Source organism: Sinohyriopsis cumingii, unplaced genomic scaffold (genome assembly GCF_028554795.1).
Source record: "Sinohyriopsis cumingii isolate HCF-2022 unplaced genomic scaffold, ASM2855479v2 utg000695l, whole genome shotgun sequence".
Classification (NCBI taxonomy): Eukaryota; Metazoa; Mollusca; class Bivalvia; order Unionida; family Unionidae; genus Sinohyriopsis; species Sinohyriopsis cumingii.
This window is the reverse complement of record NW_028315924.1, coordinates 4942499-4962766: the sequence shown is the minus strand read 5'-3', so window position 1 is coordinate 4962766 and position 20268 is coordinate 4942499. Positions and strand designations below refer to the sequence as shown.

The window sequence follows — 20268 nt, the reverse complement described above, 5'->3', positions numbered from 1 at the left end:
CAACAAAAATTAAATGGCACTTTTACTAATTTGTGATTTCAGATCAATGTGTAAATATTCAAAACATAATGAATATGCACTATTGATTTTAAGAGAAACATAAGTATAACTCAAGAATATGGTATTATGTATATCAATATTGTGTGTTTAACTTTTGCCCATGATTGTAGGTTGTAAGGGACATCGGTAAATAATCTGTTACATAGGTAACATTTGTCCATGATTGTAGATTATACATAAGATCATGACAATTAATAAGCAACTAGTTTGGTTGGATTTGAGTTCAGAATATTGGGTTTTCCCTTGGAAAAACTCTGGTCTACCTGTCAGTTGTCATGTGTTTACTAAAACTCAAGTGAAAGACCTAACTTTGTTTACAACTTAGAATATTCTGGTGATGAACTATTGACCCACATCCTGGTCATCTTATAGTGTCTTAGTTTTTATATCAGGTTATTTTTATCAAAATTAATTATTTCTAGTTTTAAGTTCCTTTGTGTTCAGATTTCATTTGAAAGGAATCTTTTATTTAAATATTTCATTGGAATCATGAAGATCTGATTGACTTTCAGACTAACTCACTATTTTGGGAGTATAGTGAATTCATTCAAGGACATTCTGGATTATATCATTGTGATACAGCAAGATTGGTATATTAGTTCATTCAGCTCTACTGGCACATTAGCAAATTCAATACTAGAATTCATTTGGAACATTATACTATTGGACTTGTGATACAACTTCTAGGATTATTTGGGATTTAATTCACAATAATGCATTCCTTTTAAATTTGCAATTTGTACTCTTAAAAAATAAATTATTGTTGAATTTTACTAAACTTGCTGGTCAACAGTTTCTAATAAATGGGTGCAAAAGGTAAAACATGCATACTGCCCCTAATTGTTACAGAACAAATTGCTGATCTCCAACATTGTAAAAGAATTCACATGACCTAACCCATTCAATGGGAAATAACTTAATTCTTCTTAGACCCTTCATGACTGACCCGATTAGGGTTTTTAATGCATCTTTAACAATGTTTCAGTCAAGTCACTATGATGTCTGCAGTGTGGCAGTTTATAGTGATGTCTAGCACTGGGACATCATGGTGCAGACATGTACCATCATGTCCCATACCCTAATGAGAGGTTAAAATTTTGGGAAATTTCTACCGGGTATCTGTCAATCATAACGATTAGTTACCCAGAAACCTGATCAAAAGGAATCTGTATTAAATGAACTGCTTTGTTGTAGGTTCATACATGCCATCCCCCAAGAGAGATATTTGTTGTTGTTGTTGATGTAGGGTTTAGTTTAACGCCATTTTTCAGCACACAATATGCTATACATGGCGGCCAGTATTAATGGTGAAGAAAGAACCCAGGAAACCCCAGAAAGAACCACCGACCCACGAGAAGTTACTAGCAAGCTTTCTCACATTGGCCATATCCGAGACTGAAACCCACACAGACAGAGGTGAGATAGCAGTGATCCATAATGGAGAGCACTTTAGACCACTCGGCCACTCGGGCCCACCCCCCACCCCACCCCAAGAGGTATAAGCATAATTTATTACTAATATAAGTGGTAAAAAGTGTAATAATAATAATAATGATGATGACTTTGTATAGCGCCTAATCTTTCGAAGCTCTAAGCGCTTTACAACATTAGACAACACCTATAAGATAAAAAACATAATGATATGATTACAAAAACAAATACCATGAAATTAGAAAACATTAAAAAAGATGCTGAGAATATTTAAGGTAGGAAACATTATTAGGTCTTTAAGTTTGTTCTTGCAGTCAAAATAAGCGAGTTTTGAGAGCACTCTTGAATGTGATCGCTGTGTCTTTGTGTCTAAGTTCAGTGGGCAATTCATTCCACATTGCTGGGCCCTGGTATGCAAAAGAACACTGTCCATATGACTTTGTTTTCATAGTGGGAATAATGAGTATACAATTGTCAGAAGAGGAGTGTAAGTATCTTGCTGGTGTATAAACATGGGTGAGGTCGGATAGGTATGTTGGACTAGAGTCCGACAGTGAAACGTAGCACAGAGAACAAATTTTGTGTTTGATTCTGGATCAAATGGATAGCCAGAGTAGGAGGTGAGGTGTGCTCTGATCGTGGTGCTCTAAGTATGATCTGAGCAGCTGTGTTTTGAACTTTTTGAAGTTTCTGGAGCAGATATTGAGATGAACCAGACAGAACTGAGCTTAAAAAGAGCAATCTATATATTACATGCCATAATTACAGAAAACTGTATAAAAAAAACATATATATTTATTTCATTTCCGCACATTTATTTTTGCTTCTTACCTGGATCTGTGGTTAAAATTTGTGTCACAAATCAGCTAAATCCATGTGGATTAGTAGTTAATACAAAAGCAGAGACACAAAAGAAAGTGATAAATTATTTATGCATAACACTCACTTTAACTATATCAACAGTAACTTTCACAAACAGTTGTAAAGTTCACAAATGATGACTACTGTAGTATCCTTGACCAGCCATGGTTTGTCCATTAACAACGGTCCAGTGCAACATGTTTTTAAGTTTAACAAAATCCCTCTCCTCTAACATTTTTCAGTCATATAACATCCATCAGTCACATCGCAACAGCAAATTTTTTATTACAATGCTGTCAAGCATTTCCATCTCCAATACTGAAGCAAAATGCTTCCTGAATTCAACCGATTGACAAAAATGAAATACTGCAATGTTTGCCATTTCAAAAGAGGCAATTGTCACCAGAATATTCTGTTCAAATAAACATTAATTTTAGACACATGGGATACCACCATGTTTTCATGACTCATGATATGTCAGCTTTAAAAAGATGTAATGTTTATCCATCGGACTACAGAAATGAAATACATTACTTTGGACTGTTTCTGTCAGCAGTTTAGTCGAGTAATTAGGTCAGGTTTATAGCTAGTTTTACAAAATTCAAGGTAACAATGCCAATAAATGGCAAGAGATATTAAGCAAAGTCCAACATTTTATAAATAAAAAAAGCTATTATGTGGAAGAGAAACAAGAATGAATAGGATGTAATGTGTTTACAGCATCTTGTTTATAGGGGAAAATTACTAAAGAATTTAGAAACAGGCTATACGCAGGGGAATTTCTTGAGAATCCCATTCTAGCAGCAAGCTGACATGCTGGATAGCAGACGATAATGTATGTGTGGGACAACTTCTTGCAAAATTGGAAACCTGGATTAAGATACAGAATTTTTTTAAGGTATACATTTCCATCTTTTATATAATGTATTTGCATGATTCTAAAAGATACATAGTACATAGGATTTTCTGGATTACAGGTTTAAGAAAGTTATGGAGTGGGTCTTCATGTTGACATTTAGAAATCACATTTTCATATGTATTTCCAAGTTAAAATGTGGGATACTTTTGTACACTTCATGAATATCACTTTTCTTAATTAAAGTATGATCGTTCTTTCTTGATACAAAATGGATTTTTTTACCCAAAATAACATGTGATCCAATGTTTACAGAAATGACATATTGTTGCACAGAATTACCCGATGCACAGAATTGGCCAACATGGTGGTATATCTGGTGCTATTTATTTTCAATTTAGACTGGTCCGCTATGTATGTAGTATCAAAATAGAATCAATTTATGACAAGTAGTATCACATTCAAGAATCCCATCTGTTTTTTTGGAACTGTTTCATGAAAAATGCAAAAACTACCATATTTACACAAGTGAACTTTTATTAGATTTTTTTTCAGCATTAAATAACAAAAATTCCCCTTATATTTAAGTATTACAGGGCGCACTGAAAAACTGAAATGCACTGAAACATCAGAATGCACTGAAACACCGGAGCACAATGAAAACACTGAAACACACTTATATCATATATACCATAGTGTATGTTGGTTGCGTATGTATAATTCATATCTATGAAATTTAATATTAGTTATATAATAAATTAATATGTACTTTCTTTACTGCAAGTGATACAACATGACATTAGTAAGAAGCTGGAAATTGCACATTTTAGCAACAGTTTTGAAAGTAAATAAATTTAATACTAAAAGCGTGTTTTGCAATGTATGCATGAGTTTAATGTTTAAGATATTAATAATAAACATATATTAAAATACTGATTTATTAAGTTGATCATTATATTGTGGTTATTAATTAATAATTACATTTTCTTTTTACCTTAAGTTCTGGGACTTGTGAGATTTCTGCAAACCAGCAAGTGAAATAGCTGTATAGTTTCACTGTAACCATCATGAATTATGCGCTAACAATTACTTGAATGGTCTAAATGCAAAGAAACTTGCGAGAATGGCAAATCATTTCCTTACTTATTTCGGTGTTCATATCACAACAAAACTTGTTTGTGCATGATTCTGAGTACACCTCTCCCTCGATAACTCGTGCACATCGGGGTCCAAAAACATCGACCTCACTATAAGTGAGGCACAAGTTATCAAGGGACCTATAAAAAATGCCAAAACCAATAAAGGGATCGACGCAAAGGCAAAAGTGGGATGGGTGGGTTGGCAGGTAATAGTGTTCAATACTCAATTAATAATCATGCTGAGATTAACTGTGAATAAATATTTCTTCATAACTGTGTACTTTATTTTTTCCTCATTGAGCAACATTAAAATTTCAGGATAAATTACAGTATATTGAGGAGATCATCAAAAACATTATTCCACATGGTTTCCGTTCACTTAACACGTGTACCACTTCACACATTGTGTACTATGTCACTTATTTGTGTGCTGAATTGGATACATTCTAGTTTTCTTGTTTGATCCAAATCAGATGGGTTTTTTAATACAAAAGATCGACACTCTTTTCGAGAAACATTGCTGAACAAAAGAACGAACAAATGATAGATAGATTTGATTGTGGTAGAAGTAAAATGAAAAAAAAAAATCACAAGGGTTAAACTTTACCATTAATTTAATGGGTCTACAAATTTAAAACAACGTAAATTTGAACACAATAATACTTGCCATTTGTGACACTCTTGGCAAATATAACTTCAAATTTTGAAAAAAATCTGCTAATTTTGTTGGCGTTACTCCTTGATTTCTCTGCCGCCAAGCAAAATCCTGCAGATTTCTCAACTGTATGATCTTTACATAGTCAACATTCTGGGTCTCCAGCCACCCTATGGCAATATTAAAATATTTGATTGCTTCCTGCGCAGAGGGGGTAATGTTATGCAACATTTATGTCTGCATCACTCTCAAAACTGTTGGTACTCATGTTGGAATCGTCTTCTGCTGCAAATCTGTTCGTTATAGAATTAATAATTTTTTCATCTGACATGTATTTGGCTGTGGGACAGCCATTGTCAGCACAAATCCACTCCTCCATATCATCAAGAGAAACACCCATTTCAGGACCATGAGTCTGTATGAATTTCTCCCAAACAGCCTCTGCATTAATGACATCAGTTTCACTGAAACCTTCAAAGTCACTATCATCGTCACTGTCTCTGTCACTGTTTTGTTTTATGTCAAAGGCAGCTTCAAGACCCTTAATCCAGCACCCTTCTATGATCTTAGGAGTGATTGCTTTCCAAGCCTGACCACCCATGAATACAGCCTCTTTTAAATTCACACTTCTGAGAAAGGTTGTAACACCTTCTCCACTGTCCAACATTAGCTGTATTAACAGTCAACGGTAATTCTGTTTAAAAGTGCTGATAATTTCTTCATCCAGTGGCTGGATTATAGATGTTGTATTTTTGGGAGGTATTCCACCCGGATTTTTCTATCACTTGTTACAAGTGATTCAGCAGGGGGGGTGGGCTCGGCAATTATCCAGTAAAAGTACAGCTTCCTCCTCTAAGCCCCTGGATCGCTGTTGGTTTCTGACGGCTGGGACAAACAACTTGAAAAACCACTCCGTAAATATCGTCGCAGTCATCCACTATTTCTGTATACAAATGGAAGAATGCCCATGTTCATATGATGGAAACCACAACGGAACTTGTATTTGCCAATACATAATGGTTTCTTCTTGTGTGTAACAGTTTTGTTCACACAAAACAAAAGTGTTAAACTCTCTTTGTTCAGCCTGAAGCCCTCCTTTTTGTGTGGGTCATCTCTGGTTGCAAAAGTTTTGTCTGGCATCATTGTGTAGCCAAGACCAGCCTCATTATAGTTGTAAATTTGTCTACTGTGTATTGTTCACAGATGATTAACTCTCTGAACTGGTTTGGATAATTACATGTGGCTTCCTGATTCGCTGAGCGTATCTCTCCCGACAAAGAATTTTGTTTAATTCCATGTCAGCACTGGAATCTCCAAAGACATCCTTGGCTTGCCCTCAAATGCGATTCATTGTCCATAATTTTTGCTATTTTCTCTGCTTGGGCCTTGAGAATTGTTCCAGAGATGGGAACACCTTGTTCACGTTGCTGTGTGAACCATGTGTACACAGCATCATCTAATTTGGTCTCTTGTGCTGTCTGTGCTCATTTTCGTTTGATCCCATCATCTGAATCAACATCATATAAGTAATCCCAAAGTTTCTGCTCATCATTAAGCCAACCTAGAAGTGTCGACACAGCAATTATTAGTTCATTGCAAACTTTGGCTCTCGCTTCACCATCATGAACCCTATCTATGATGGACAGCTTTTAAGTCACTGATTACGCTTTTTGCTTGATTCCTTTACTCTCCGTGGTCACATTTACAAATGATAAGACACATTACTGATTGGTAATATATACTTTAATGATGTTAAGTACATACAAATGTGAAACCATTTTTGATTGGTCAAATAAAATGAATTTTGATAATGGTAGTGACCACAAGAACTTAGGTGGCGCTCACCAGATAATATGTACTTTTGAGAGAGTGACGTATGTAAGGTGAAGTAGTTCGCATTTAAAACATGCACAGTGGAGAGAATGTTTGCATACCTCTATGCTACATTAATGTAATGTGGATGATATTTCTTTTGGATATTGTACTTTTGGAAATTTTACATGATTTAAGCACACTGCTAACTAAAATGACTGCTCCCTTGTGTTAAAAAATCAGTCTGAATTAGTCTAAAGTACACTATACATAGCAGCTATTAAAATAGGGAAAATGAATTTTGCCAGACTAGACAATACCAGCTTCTGAAAGTGCAATGAATGAATTACCAAATATATAAAATGTAAAAAAAGTTATCGGCTCTTTTTTATACAATTGACCTCTGAAGTTCAGAAAGTGAAAATGACCAAGTAGAGCTAGCACTTTTTTGAAAGGTGCACATTTGAAGTAAGGCCAAGCTGTATACTCTATAACCCATAGTACACCCATCAATCATACACCAAAATAAAGGGAATTAAAGGTTCTTTGCATTATACCTAAGATATACAAGGTCTTTTTTAAATAGCCAGTATAACCAGTGAGGAAAGCCGGGGACATTCTTTTTCTTTAAATTCCTAACCCTATGCAAAATGCGAAACTGTATAGCGCCACCTTAAAGAAAATAAAAAAATGTTTGCAATTATTTTTTTTTATTTTCATATAATTATGTATGATGTTCTGAATAAAATGGTACATTCATATTGCATTTAAGCATGAAAATAAGCTAATTATGATCGTTTTTCTCTTGCTTACATAATTTGCCATGAGGTATGTTTGTGTGAGTAGTGACCTTAATTATGGGGAAATTAGAAGACTTAGAATATAGGAATAGAGTCAACTTAAATTTAAAACTGTTGCAATAAGTGACAGAAATATATGGTGAAAATGTTTCTTTTCATTTATTTGCAATGAAATAAAAAAATAAATGATGAGAAAGTGAATTCGCTTCTTCCATATTAAACAATAGGCAAATATTTTACACTTTGACCTTTGACCTTTATGAAGCTGATGAGTTACCTCCCTTTTCTAATTGTAAAATTCATTGTTGATATCTCAGAAATAATTCTGGCTAGTTTCATGTTCCTATCATTCAGCATAACATTGGTTGCTATGTTTACAAAATGTAATGTGCATTCTTAAAATAGCTCACTTTTATCATGGGGGGGGGTAGGCTGGACTTGTTAGAGACTCTGACACTCATAAATACTGTTCTGTGGGGGAAAAGGCAGGAGAATTATTCATAAGGATTGTTTTGATGCTTGTGACTTAAATGTTTCAGCCATATAAACATAATTAAATCATAAAAAAATAATACCTACATCTTCTTTATGGTGGCGCTCACCAGATAATATGTACTTTTGAGAGAGTGACGTATGTAAGGTGAAGTAGTTCGCATTTAAAACATGCACAGTGGAGAGAATGTTTGCATACCTCTATGCTACATTAATGTAATGTGGATGATATTTCTTTTGGATATTGTACTTTTGGAAATTTTACATGATTTAAGCACACTGCTAACTAAAATGACTGCTCCCTTGTGTTAAAAAATCAGTCTGAATTAGTCTAAAGTACACTATACATAGCAGCTATTAAAATAGGGAAAATGAATTTTGCCAGACTAGACAATACCAGCTTCTGAAAGTGCAATGAATGAATTACCAAATATATAAAATGTAAAAAAGTTATCGGCTCTTTTTTATACAATTGACCTCTGAAGTTCAGAAAGTGAAAATGACCAAGTAGAGCTAGCACTTTTTTGAAAGGTGCACATTTGAAGTAAGGCCAAGCTGTATACTCTATAACCCATAGTACACCCATCAATCATACACCAAAATAAAGGGAATTAAAGGTTCTTTGCATTATACCTAAGATATACAAGGTCTTTTTTAAATAGCCAGTATAACCAGTGAGGAAAGCCGGGGACATTCTTTTTCTTTAAATTCCTAACCCTATGCAAAATGCGAAACTGTATAGCGCCACCTTATGCTCAGATTTGCATGCCTTAGAATGTTTTCTTTGTACCTCCCTTGCTTGATTTGATAAAAAAAGACATATTGAAAGTGATAAAACAACACTGGTCTCTTTTAATTGATTTTTTAATGCAACAAACACTTCCCCAAGTTGTTGATCAAAACAAAGCCAGCATGTAATTAGGTTCTCAGAGAAGTACTCACGGGCTTCGATGTGATGGTCAATGGACTCTTTTCATATTTTCATAGAACAGAATATGTTACGATTATAATGTTTACACTGAAACGGAATTAAAGAATTAGAACATGACTTTCATTCTCTGTTGCCACCTGTTAGCATTTACCAGAAGTTTTCCTTGATCGCTATTTCACCAGGCTGTTTATGTACAGTGTATTCACAACTATTTATCTTAAAAAATCTTACATAATATTTATCTTATTTAGAACTTGCAAATTTCACAATATGGATTGTATCTTCATGGGCATTATTCTCCATTTTCGATGATAAAATGAGCGATATATCAAGGTTTAATTTATCAATTCTAATCATAATTTTTTCATGTTCAGCATAATTTAAAGATATTTAAAATATATTTTCTTTGGAAAAAATTGGGAGCCACACCAAACACTGTGTTACAAGTGGGATTGCAAGTTATCGAGGGAGTGGTGTAGTTATAATTTCCATATAGATTACAATTACTGATATATACAATAAATGAACTAGCTAATAATACATAGTAACCACTGGATAGCTAATGTATGTTTCATGCTTATTAACAGTCTTTTGTTAGCCATTGTTTAAACCTATTCTGGTATTGAAGAAGAAGGAGCAGACATTTAAAGATATCAATTTATTAGCAATCAAACAGTGGATTTGCAGTGTATGCTGTTTTGAAAATCAGTTTGATAATAGTGAACAGATTCAAACTAATTAATAGCATATATAGTTTTATACATGGGATCACGGAAATTACCATTCAACAAGAAGTTCATTCACTGCAATATACCATATATAAAATTATGCTATTTGTTTGTCTTAATCTTTTTATTTGTCACTGTTCATATATTTTCTGTTATTTTGTCCTGGTTTCATTCCTTATGCCCTCGGAGCAATTTTTCTGACTGTCCTTCTGACAGTGTCATGTATTTACTGTCTGTAAAAATAAAGTTTCTGAATTTTTTTTGTACATTTTTTGTGTGTCTTTGTTTGGTATTTTGTACCACCCATTTTGTCTTTGAAATTTGAAATTGTGTCTGACTGTCAGTGAGTTGGTATTCACCAGTCCCTATTAATACACCTCTCAAGTCTTTGAAATGTCCATAAACCAAGTCGTTTAAATAAGATGCATCTTCTGTCAGAGGCTTCAATTTCCACTCTACAATCTGCTTTAACGCGTGGTTAACAGACTCACAATTGTTCCTGGTCCATTCGTCGTCAGTCAAATCCAGTTATGTTGGGCCATTTACCCATGTCAGCAACTGATTTCTCAGTCTTGACTGATAATAGTCAATATATTTTAAAGAAACTTTCTGACAGAATGTCTCAAAGTTATCACATTTCTCTTCAAAACAAATTGTGTCATCAGCATCCAAATTCCTCCAAATTCAAACATTTTGTGCAAAACAAGATTTCGGTCCATTTTGTCAACAGCATTGTCTTTAAGTCTGCACATTGTGTTTTTACGAAGGTGTCTGATGAATACATCAGTCGAATCTGGAAAAGCGGTCGTTATGGCTTTGACCAATGCAGTTTTGTCATCGGTCCCAATGACAAGTTTAGTCAATTCTGTGTCTGCTAACTTCAACTTCTTTGGACCAACAGTGGAAAGAAGCTCAATTGCTTTCATGCAATTTTCTCACAGAAGTTCAACTGCAGTATACATTTCTGTAACAGTTGTCAATACAATATTACAGTAAACTGAAAACACAAAATTTGGCCCTATATGAAGTATTAAATCAAAATGTTGAACTTTGAATCACACGTACAGTTCCATAATTGGACTTGTCTTGAAGCATGAATTTAAGATCTGTATGTGACTGTTTTCTTTTCTTCAATAAAATCATGTGTTCATATGTTGTAACAGTGTGTCTCAACATTCTTTTTCTACCCAGCTGTTTTATATCTTGTGATTTACTCTAGGAAAACAAAGGCTTGGAAATTATGAATACATGTGTTGTGATGTGATTTGGAATTTTAACATTCTTTAACAATATTTCAGTCATATCACTATGATGTCTGCAATGTGGCAGTTTATAGTGATGTCTAACACTGGGACATCATGCCGCAGACATGTAGCATGATGCCCCACCCAGTCTCATTATCCTGACATCAGGCCGACCAGTCCTAACACTAACCTCTTAATGCTAAGTGCCAAGTGAGACAGCTGTTAGTACCATTTTTGTAAGTCTTTGGTATGACTCAGCCGGGGATCGAACCCACGACCTCTCGCATCCGAGGCGGGCACTCTAACCACTAGGCCACCGAAGCGGTCATGAATAAATGTGTGCTGTTATTCTAGGAGTGCATCCTAAATTGTATAGCCACTGTGTTCAAAATTCAGTGTTTCGGTACAATTCGGTGTTTCTATCCACCAAACATTACAGTGAGAAATTTCATTCTGTATAGCTGTTCATTTTGTTTATGTTTTACTAATGTGTATAAGAAGTGCATGTTATGGTAATCAAGTTTTGTTTTCCTTTGCCATGAGAAAAATATGTCTTGGTTTTCCCACTGATAAAAAAAAAAGAGCCCAGTAAACAAACATTGGAACAGCCCGGCTGTAGAATGTCCATCATATTCCATGAAAAACGATGGAAAACGCTGGAAAATTCTAGCATGGAAAACGCTGGAGTATTTGGACTAATATTCCAGCCTCTGTCCAGAGTAGGCTGGAAAACCCTGAACAATTCTTGCATGGAAAACGCTGGACAATTCTAGCATGGAAAACGCTGGAGCATTTGGACTATTATTAGAGGCTATGTCCAGGGTAGGCTGGAAAACCCTGGACAATTCTAGCATGGAAAACGCTGGAAACTTCTAGCATGGAAAACGCTGGAGTATTTGGACTAATATTCCAGCCTATGTCCAGGGTAGGCTGGAAAACCCTGGACAATTCTAGCATGGAAAACGCTGGAAAATTCTAGCATGGAAAACGCTGGAGTATTTGGACTAATATTCCAGCCTATGTCCAGGGTAGGCTGGAAAACCCTGGACAATTCTAGCATGGAAAATGCTGGACAATTCTAGCCTGGAAAACGCTGGAGTATTTGGACTAATATTCCAGCCTCTGTCCAGGGTAGGCTGGAAAACCCTGGACAATTCTTGCGTGGAAAACGCTGGAAAATTCTAGCATGGAAAACACTGGGGTATTTGGACTATATTCCAGGCTATGTCCAGGGTAGGCTGGAAAACCCTGAACAATTCTAGCATGGAAAACAATGGAAAACCCTGGACAATTCTAGCATGGAAAATGCTGGAGCATTTGGACTAATATTCCAGTCTTTATCCAGGGTAGGCTGGAAAACCCTGGACAACACTAAAATTTAGCTGAAAATTGTTGAAATATTTTATGAAAACGAGATTTTTAACAGTGATGCAACTTTTATTTGATGATAATTTCAAGAAGAACATGATCCAAATTACCCCAACCAACTCCTTGTATTGACTGTGATGTTTAGTAACTTTTAAACAAGGAAACAAAAATTAAAAACTATACTTGTCACTGGTAGCTTAATAGGTTGTGCACTAGTATTCAGTAGACAACATGGCTTAAGTTGTCATAAATATCGCTACACTTCTACTGGTGTGTCATAAAATCCAGATTACTGGCTCTTTAACATCATCAGAGTTTCTAAAAATATGTTCTCTTACTCTAGTTATACTTTGAATTTATTCTGAAGCAATCTTAACAACAAAATAACAGAAATTCACGTAAATTTCTGTCTCAATTTTAATTAAAAAAATTTAAAATATTTTTTTTTACATGTGTTGTTTCATAGTTCATTCACCACATTTCTTATTTTTCTGTTGTCACCACTGGAGTCTGTGGAAGTGATGGTACTCTTGATGGTTTAACCAAATCGCAAAGCTTCTGTCTCACCATCACCTCCCCAATGTTATACTTCTCCTTCATGATTTCTGAAATACAAATCATTGTATATTAATGAATAGAATCAAGCAAGATTTCAAATTTATTTCAATCCCATATATATATATATATATATATATATATATATATATATATATAGAGAGAGAGAGAGAGAGAGAGAGAGAGAGAGAGATGGGAGTGAGAGAATGAGAGTTATGCCTGAAACATTTCATGCAATTACAGTACTTTTACAATACCTGAGGTTGGCAATTGTAATGAGGCACTTGGCTTGATGACTAACTTGATAGGCTTAAAAACCTGTGGTTTCCATCACAAATTAAACTGGCTACCTAACTGCTCCTGTGGCCTAAGTCTAAGTGGTTAGAGCGCCTGCTACGGGTGTGAGAGGTCACAGGTTTGAACCCTTAACCGAGTCATACCAAAGACTTATTAAAAAAATGGTACTATTAGCTGCCTTGCCTGGTGCTCAGCATTAACCCTTTACCTCATGCAAGCGTCTTTTGACGCCTCTACTCCATTCACGTGGAAGCGCCTTTTGACGCCTGCTGTAAACATCAGCCATTTTAAGCTGGTTTTCATAGCGCCACCTTCGGAGAAAACCCCCATTTAGATACTACATTCATTTCTGTGAATGACAATTACATCGGATCACGTGGTCACTGTTTATGCCCTGGTCGATATCTGCTATGTAAAGTAACTGGGTCATAATCTCCACACTCCAAAATGGAGGTCGCGGATTTCATTCAGTACTTACGAAGTTTTCACGATTAGAATCAGAACTACGAAAGATTCAATAACTTAGGTAAAGGCTCTGATATTGATGCAGGCAGCAATTAGTTTTCATAAATTATCAAATTCAGATGACTTAGTGATGTAGATGCAGACGACAAATTGTAGATTTCAAGTATGAGAAATGGCAGCTACGATTGGTCACGCGGCCTCACTGACATGACGGTGAATGAGTCCTCTCAAGATTTTAAAGAACGTAAAAAGTTCTTCAGTGAAAAATAATTACGCAGCTATAACAATCAGACTTTTAATCTTAAATTTTTCCACACATAATAGATGTGTACCAAAAATGTAAAATGGTTACAATTGCTGTTTAACATAAAATACACTACACTGCTTAACAGTTAACAGGCAGGCCTATGCGTATGGAGTCGAATAGGTAACAGGTGCTCTATTTATAGCATGCTGCACTTTGTAATTATGCTCTATAAGGTAAACGGTTAAGAGGTTAGTGTTAGGACTGGTCAACCTGGTGTCAAGATAATGTGAATGGGTGGGAAACATTATGCTACACGTCTGTGGCAAGATATCCCAGTGCTAGACATCACTATAAATTGCCACACTGCAGACATCGTAGCGATGTGACTAAACATTTGTTAAAGCTACGTTACTAAACATCTGAATCACGCACGCACAAACTGGCTACCATATACATGCAGTTGTGATTATACCATTTAAACTGAAAGTAGATTTACATTGTCCATTTGAATATTGTCCGTCTACACTATAATGTTTCAAGTAGTAGTTGTGTATACCTTAGTTCATAAAAAAATTTTGTTACAATTTGGCATATATTTTGTCATAGGTTAACAAAGTTTAAAATGCATGGTTAATAATTTAAAATATACCATAAATTATTTGAATTCTCGACTGGTCTTGGAGAGGTGGCTTTGTGTGTGCTTATTATTGGCTCTTGCCCCAGTTAGTGTCTTGCCAATATATTCACCTGAGCTGTACGGCATTCTGAATATTTATCTAGCAGCTTTGTTAAAATCCAAAATTTGACATATTTCTGCCTCATGCTGGGTGTGAGAAAAAAATGTAATCCAAATTTTCACCATGATTCATTATGCGCTAAGTTTCTGATATATTTACTTATCTACATACACAACTCCAGGTTACAGCTAATGTTCTAGACATTTGAATTTGAAACAAATGTGGTATTACCTCTCGCTTAATTCAAAATTAAAAGATCGAAGAATTTCAATGAAGCTGTCGCCATCAAGTTGTTTACATAACTGTGCCTTGCCACTTTTTTTCTGAAATTGAAGGACACAAACTAAACAAGTATTTTTGGTGAGGAAAATTGATAATCATTTCCAACAGTTTACAACTGTACATTCTTATTAGTTATACAGTAAGTTACTATTAAATATTACTGAAATGGCTGAATATAAATTGGATAGACAGAAACAAGCCATAATCTGAATTGAAGATTAATTGGAAAAGAGATCTACCGGTATATTTCCGAGTCACAGTCTAAAATTAATTAAAACAAATATAACTTATTGCTACAAATAGCACACTGTCTGGAAAATAATAACGAAAATGTAAAAAATACAAATACCAGTCAGATCATTAATAATATCAAGAGTGAATAAAATTTAAAGTGAAATTTACAATTTGGAAATATATATTCGCAAGGCCGGCACGTACCAACTTTTTTGAAAGACAGACACGAGATGACTGGTCATTGTGCATTAGGATAAGTAAAAAATGTTGCCAATTATGTAAACAAAGCTTAAAACATAACACATACCTTTCAATATCCTTACAAGTTTGACGTTTAATTTATCAGTCTTCAAACAGCATAAAAAAAAGAAATTGTTCCATAGGATATATTTCGTAATAGCTTTCCGTAAATTTACGTCACGCGAAGTCTTTCGCAGCTAAGGTACTTGGCGGCCGTGCAAATAATTTTGTTACAACTGGACTGAGTAATGACTTACCTGCTATTTTCGCAATAATACACTCATGGTATCCCTTGAATCCACGACAAACCGCCATCACTTTCTCTCCCGTGCAATATTCCTTCATTTCTTTTCGTGGCGAGTGTACATCAGCCATACAGATTATGCCTCCCTGAATGGGACGATCATTCACCCATATAACCAGTGATATTTCTGGTTCAGTGGTCATCTTAAAATCCTGGGATATTTTATATTTTACAATTTCAATGACACTCCAATCGAAAATTGCGCCCAAATTCTAGACTGGTTATCCAAAGCGTTTTACGGTGCCAAATTTGGAACCAAACTTTACATAAACGTTTTTTTTTGTTTTTTTTTTTTTTTTTTTCTTTTCTTTTTACAGAAAATTTGGTTCTAACGCATGAAATCGAAATATGCCGGCTTTTTCAATGTAGTAATTGGTTAAAAAAAATAAGTACATAATTTTATATCCCATCATAGTCAGCTTCATCAGCCATCATCATACGGAACAACCTCGGCTATTTCTGCGTGACAAAAACGTGACTCCGATACGTGATGACGAATACTCGACAGAAAAATCAGACATTTTGTTCTCTTTTAATTTATGATTTATCTAAAGAGTTAATATCTATACATCGGATACCAACGCCGTGATTTGGATATGTTGGGGAATGATTGGTTTACAGTAAAGTGGTTTTAGAAGACAAAGTTTACGACCAAGAGGCAATATCGTGTCGAGGTGTGGAACACAAATGGAAAGACAACACAAATTGGACACCCACATATTATAGGTGAGTATGAAATAAACGGAGTCTCGACTTTATCTCGTTTGCCCAAGTATAAACTGACTATATGATTAACCGCCCAACACTTTATATGTATGATTGATAATTAAATTGTAAGCAAGTATTTCAATAAATGTGAAAAGATATACAAGGTCAAAAACAAGTTTCCTTTTGCACCAGTTTTAAAATTAGAGTAGGTATTTTTGTTTTTCAATATATATGTATATATAACTTTCAAAGCAACCTAATTTGTGGAATTGTATTTTAACAGCCATAACCTTGTAATTGTCAGTCTTGGAAATGTTAACTCCAGTGATACATGTAAACCCAAACAGGGACTGCTCTGGTATTATGATAAAGTTGTGAATTTCTTGAGTATTTGTAGATCTAGTCCAAAAAGGTCTTTAGGTTACTGCTAAATTTTCAGACTGCTACATATATAAGTAAAATCATAACTTAAGTAACTTAAGTCCTGGAAAAAGAAATTTTGAAAAATTTCACATTAATCTTCGCAAGATTAAAATGTACACAAGTTTTACCATGAAGATGATTTTTGAACGATATGTTAATGTTTTAATCAGTCTGTAAATGTTTTAATGCTGTTTGTGTATTACAGGTACTGGTGTTCAGGACAAAATATATAAGCAGTTTGAAGTTAATTCCACAAAGTCCATTCCTAAAAGCACCATGTACTGGAGGAAGAGAAAACAATGGTAATTCCAGGAGTAATAGAGAGTTTTTTTACATTTTAAATAATGTCTGCAGCTGTCTCCCACAACAATGTTTATTTGTGTGAAGATAAGCATTATTCTTTATACATTTGTTCTTACCTAGTACATTCACAGCTTAACATGGCTCATATCTTAAACACAGTTTCATTACCATATCAATAATTTAAGGAATAAACAAATTTCACTATACAACACTAAGTGGAATTTTCAGAGTTCAACAAATTCTGAGTATATGGTGAAATCATTCAGTATTTACAAACAGAATATTCAATGTACGTGTTTGAACAGAACATTCACTCTGCATGGGTTATCCAACACACCATACACGATATATGCACAATGTACACCATATTTAACCAAATCAGCCAATTACAGAAATTCCAGGAAATATCTGATCAGTATTGATTCTTGCAGAACAAGATATAATAATGTATTGTTATGCATTGTCATACTTCAGTTTTTAATTATTTAAAATGTTAAATATAATTTTTACTTTCATTTTTCTTATAATGCCCTAAAACGTTATGAAACTTGAGTAGTTTTTCTGAAAACGTCACATACATTTATGAAGTGTATGTTGTATCACATGTACTTTGTATGATTGAGTATATTATTGTGTATCAATTACTTGTCATTTACATGCATTCATTGTGTATCATGTTTGCATTACTCATGTTTAAATGATGCATGCATTAACATTGGATTTGTCAAACTAAACTACTGTAACAGTGTAATATTAACTGTACATATTCAATTCCCACAACAAAACAATAATGTTTGAATGTTAAGATTTTAATATGAATTATACATGTTCACTAAAATTTGTATTTCTCATTACAGTGTTGTTGATCTAGGTGAATCCAGTTCTGTTGGTCTTGGATATTATGAAATTGGTGACAGTACGTAATACTAATCTTCAAATATAATGAGAATATCAACAGATGAACCAACTAGATATGGTGACAGTGACATGAGTTTTTCATCTGACTCAGAAGAAAGTATAGAGTTTTAATCAAGTTCAGACGATGAACAGTATCATCAGGTGAATGAAGCAACTCAGTCTTACCCATCCCATGTCACAGATCCCCCACTTTATGTCATAGCCCCATAACAAGATATATATTGTAGTGAAATCACAAAGTCTGAACATGTTATTGTCCTTGGGGCTTTGCCAACAAGACATAATTTGTCAGATGCTAAATATGTGACTTTTTGGACTTAATTCAGTTGCATCTTCCTTCAGCAAACACAGGATTGACAATTGTCAAAGATTTGAAGGAAAAATGTGAATTCAGTAAGGAGTATCTCAAATACAATTTTTATTGTGAGATCTGCAAAAAATTGTACTCCGATAAAGAAGAAATATGTGAAACTGGGGGCTGTACAGGTGTACATAACTAATAATTATGAGCAAACATCTCTTTGGAATGAAGTTGGCTCTGAGAAGAAAGAAGACTTCCTTTCATCATCAAAAATAGGATCAAGTGTCTTCGAGAACCTATTATTGTTGTTGAAATTGGAAATGCCATTTATGGTACTGTTCTCCCCAATCATCATGAAAAGGACTAAAATGGCTCTCACCATTGCACAGCAGAATTTCATACTTATACACTGTAGTGTCAAGCTCAAGTGGTGAACAGATTTGGACATATTTATGATTTTATATGCACCAGATATTTTCTGGTCAGGATTTAACTAATTTTTCAGGATATCTTTTCATACATGTATAGTTTGTGTTACACCAACATTTTTGTATAGTGATGTTCTTTTGATAATGAACATTTAATTACATATGTGGTACATACAATAAATGATGTACTACTTCAACACTTGTTTGTTTTTTTTTAAAGCAGGGGTCAAGTGTGTGTGTGTGTATGGTTTAGTTTGTTTATTTGACTTGTATCCTCTATTTCTCAGTATATATTTATCATAGGTTTGAAATACCAGTTTAGTTTCAAGTTCAAAAATCTGTGTTACAGCGCAGTTTAGTCATGACTGCTCTTTCTTTAGGTAATTCAAAATAATTCTTTGTACCAATCTTGAAAATTGACTAAGTTCTTTTCCAGGGTTTTCCATGCTGAAATTTATCCCCAAAATTCTAAGTCCAAACTGTCCATCCTTTTCCAGGGTTTTCCATGCTGAAATTTATCCCCAAAATTCTAAGTCTAAACTGTCCATGCTTTTCCAGGGTTTTCCATGCTGACAAAAATTCAGAGTCCAAAATGTCCATCATTTTCCAGGGTTTTCCTTGCTGAAAAAAATCAAAGTCCAAAATGTCCATCGTTTTCCAGGGTTTTCCATGCTGAAAAATTTCAAAGTCCAAAATGTCCAGCATTTTCCAGGCATGTCCAGCATTTTCCATGCACAATGTCCAGGGTTTCCATGCTAAAATCTGCAGAATATTTCATTTTTCCATCGTTTTCCAGGGTTTTCCATGTTTTTCCATCGTATTCCATCCTTTTCCAGAGTATACGATGGAAAAAGTACAGCCGGGAGCAGCCCTCACTTGAACAGCTTGCTTCAGGGTCACAACTTCAGGCAAAAATGGCATTAGTTAAATCGGACATTTATATTGTGCTTTCTTTTATTTGAATTGCAGTATATTTATTTAAGTTTTATTTCACTGAATATTTCTTAATCAGTACTTATTGTTGCTGTTGACTAAAGATATTGACCTAGTTAATGTCATCAGGATCTTAAAACAAGCACATTTAAGTCGTGAGAAAAATGGCACACAAGCTGTGGACAGGTACGAAGTTAGGACGGTCTAGCTTTAAATATCAGCGCTGATTCTTAAACAGGTCGTGCAAGAAAGGAGAAATGTGTCCTCTCTTGTATTATTATATAGTACATGCATGACAAGTAAATTGTAAGCAACCACATGAGCCCCTGTGACGATGAATAAATGTGCACACAATAAGAGCCTTGAACTATAAATTGTAATCATTATTGTGTGTCTTGATCTGAACTTGAAATACTTTTATTTAGCAGGTACCCGGTTGTTCATTTTATTACCCTGGTTATTAACAGGCTTGTACTGAAGTACCCAATGGCATCTTCACCCCTCACATTATCCTGG

The 20268-nt window shown here is 34.6% G+C and overlaps 2 protein-coding genes and 1 long non-coding RNA gene across 3 annotated transcripts in view; 1 reads left to right on the top strand and 2 right to left on the bottom strand.

Moving 5' to 3' along the window:
* LOC149773309 (uncharacterized) overlaps positions 1-5669 on the bottom strand; it is a 112983-nt gene extending 107314 nt beyond the window's left edge. Inside the window, exon 1 of the mRNA XM_089946471.1 lies at positions 5474-5669. Within this exon, the coding sequence (XP_089802597.1) occupies positions 5474-5669 (196 nt within the window). The remainder of the gene's footprint in view (positions 1-5473) is intronic.
* A 6756-nt stretch (positions 5670-12425) lies between these two features.
* Positions 12426-20268, bottom strand: part of LOC149773307 (neural cell adhesion molecule 1-like) — a 69696-nt gene continuing 61853 nt past the window's right edge. Inside the window, exon 9 of the mRNA XM_089946470.1 lies at positions 12426-12982. Within this exon, the coding sequence (XP_089802596.1) occupies positions 12961-12982 (22 nt within the window). The 3' untranslated portion in view covers positions 12426-12960. The remainder of the gene's footprint in view (positions 12983-20268) is intronic.
* Positions 15693-19016, top strand: LOC149773308 (uncharacterized). Its single transcript, XR_016417387.1, has 3 exons — positions 15693-16464; positions 17075-17171; positions 18030-19016. It is a non-coding gene; the product is annotated as an uncharacterized LOC149773308 (long non-coding RNA).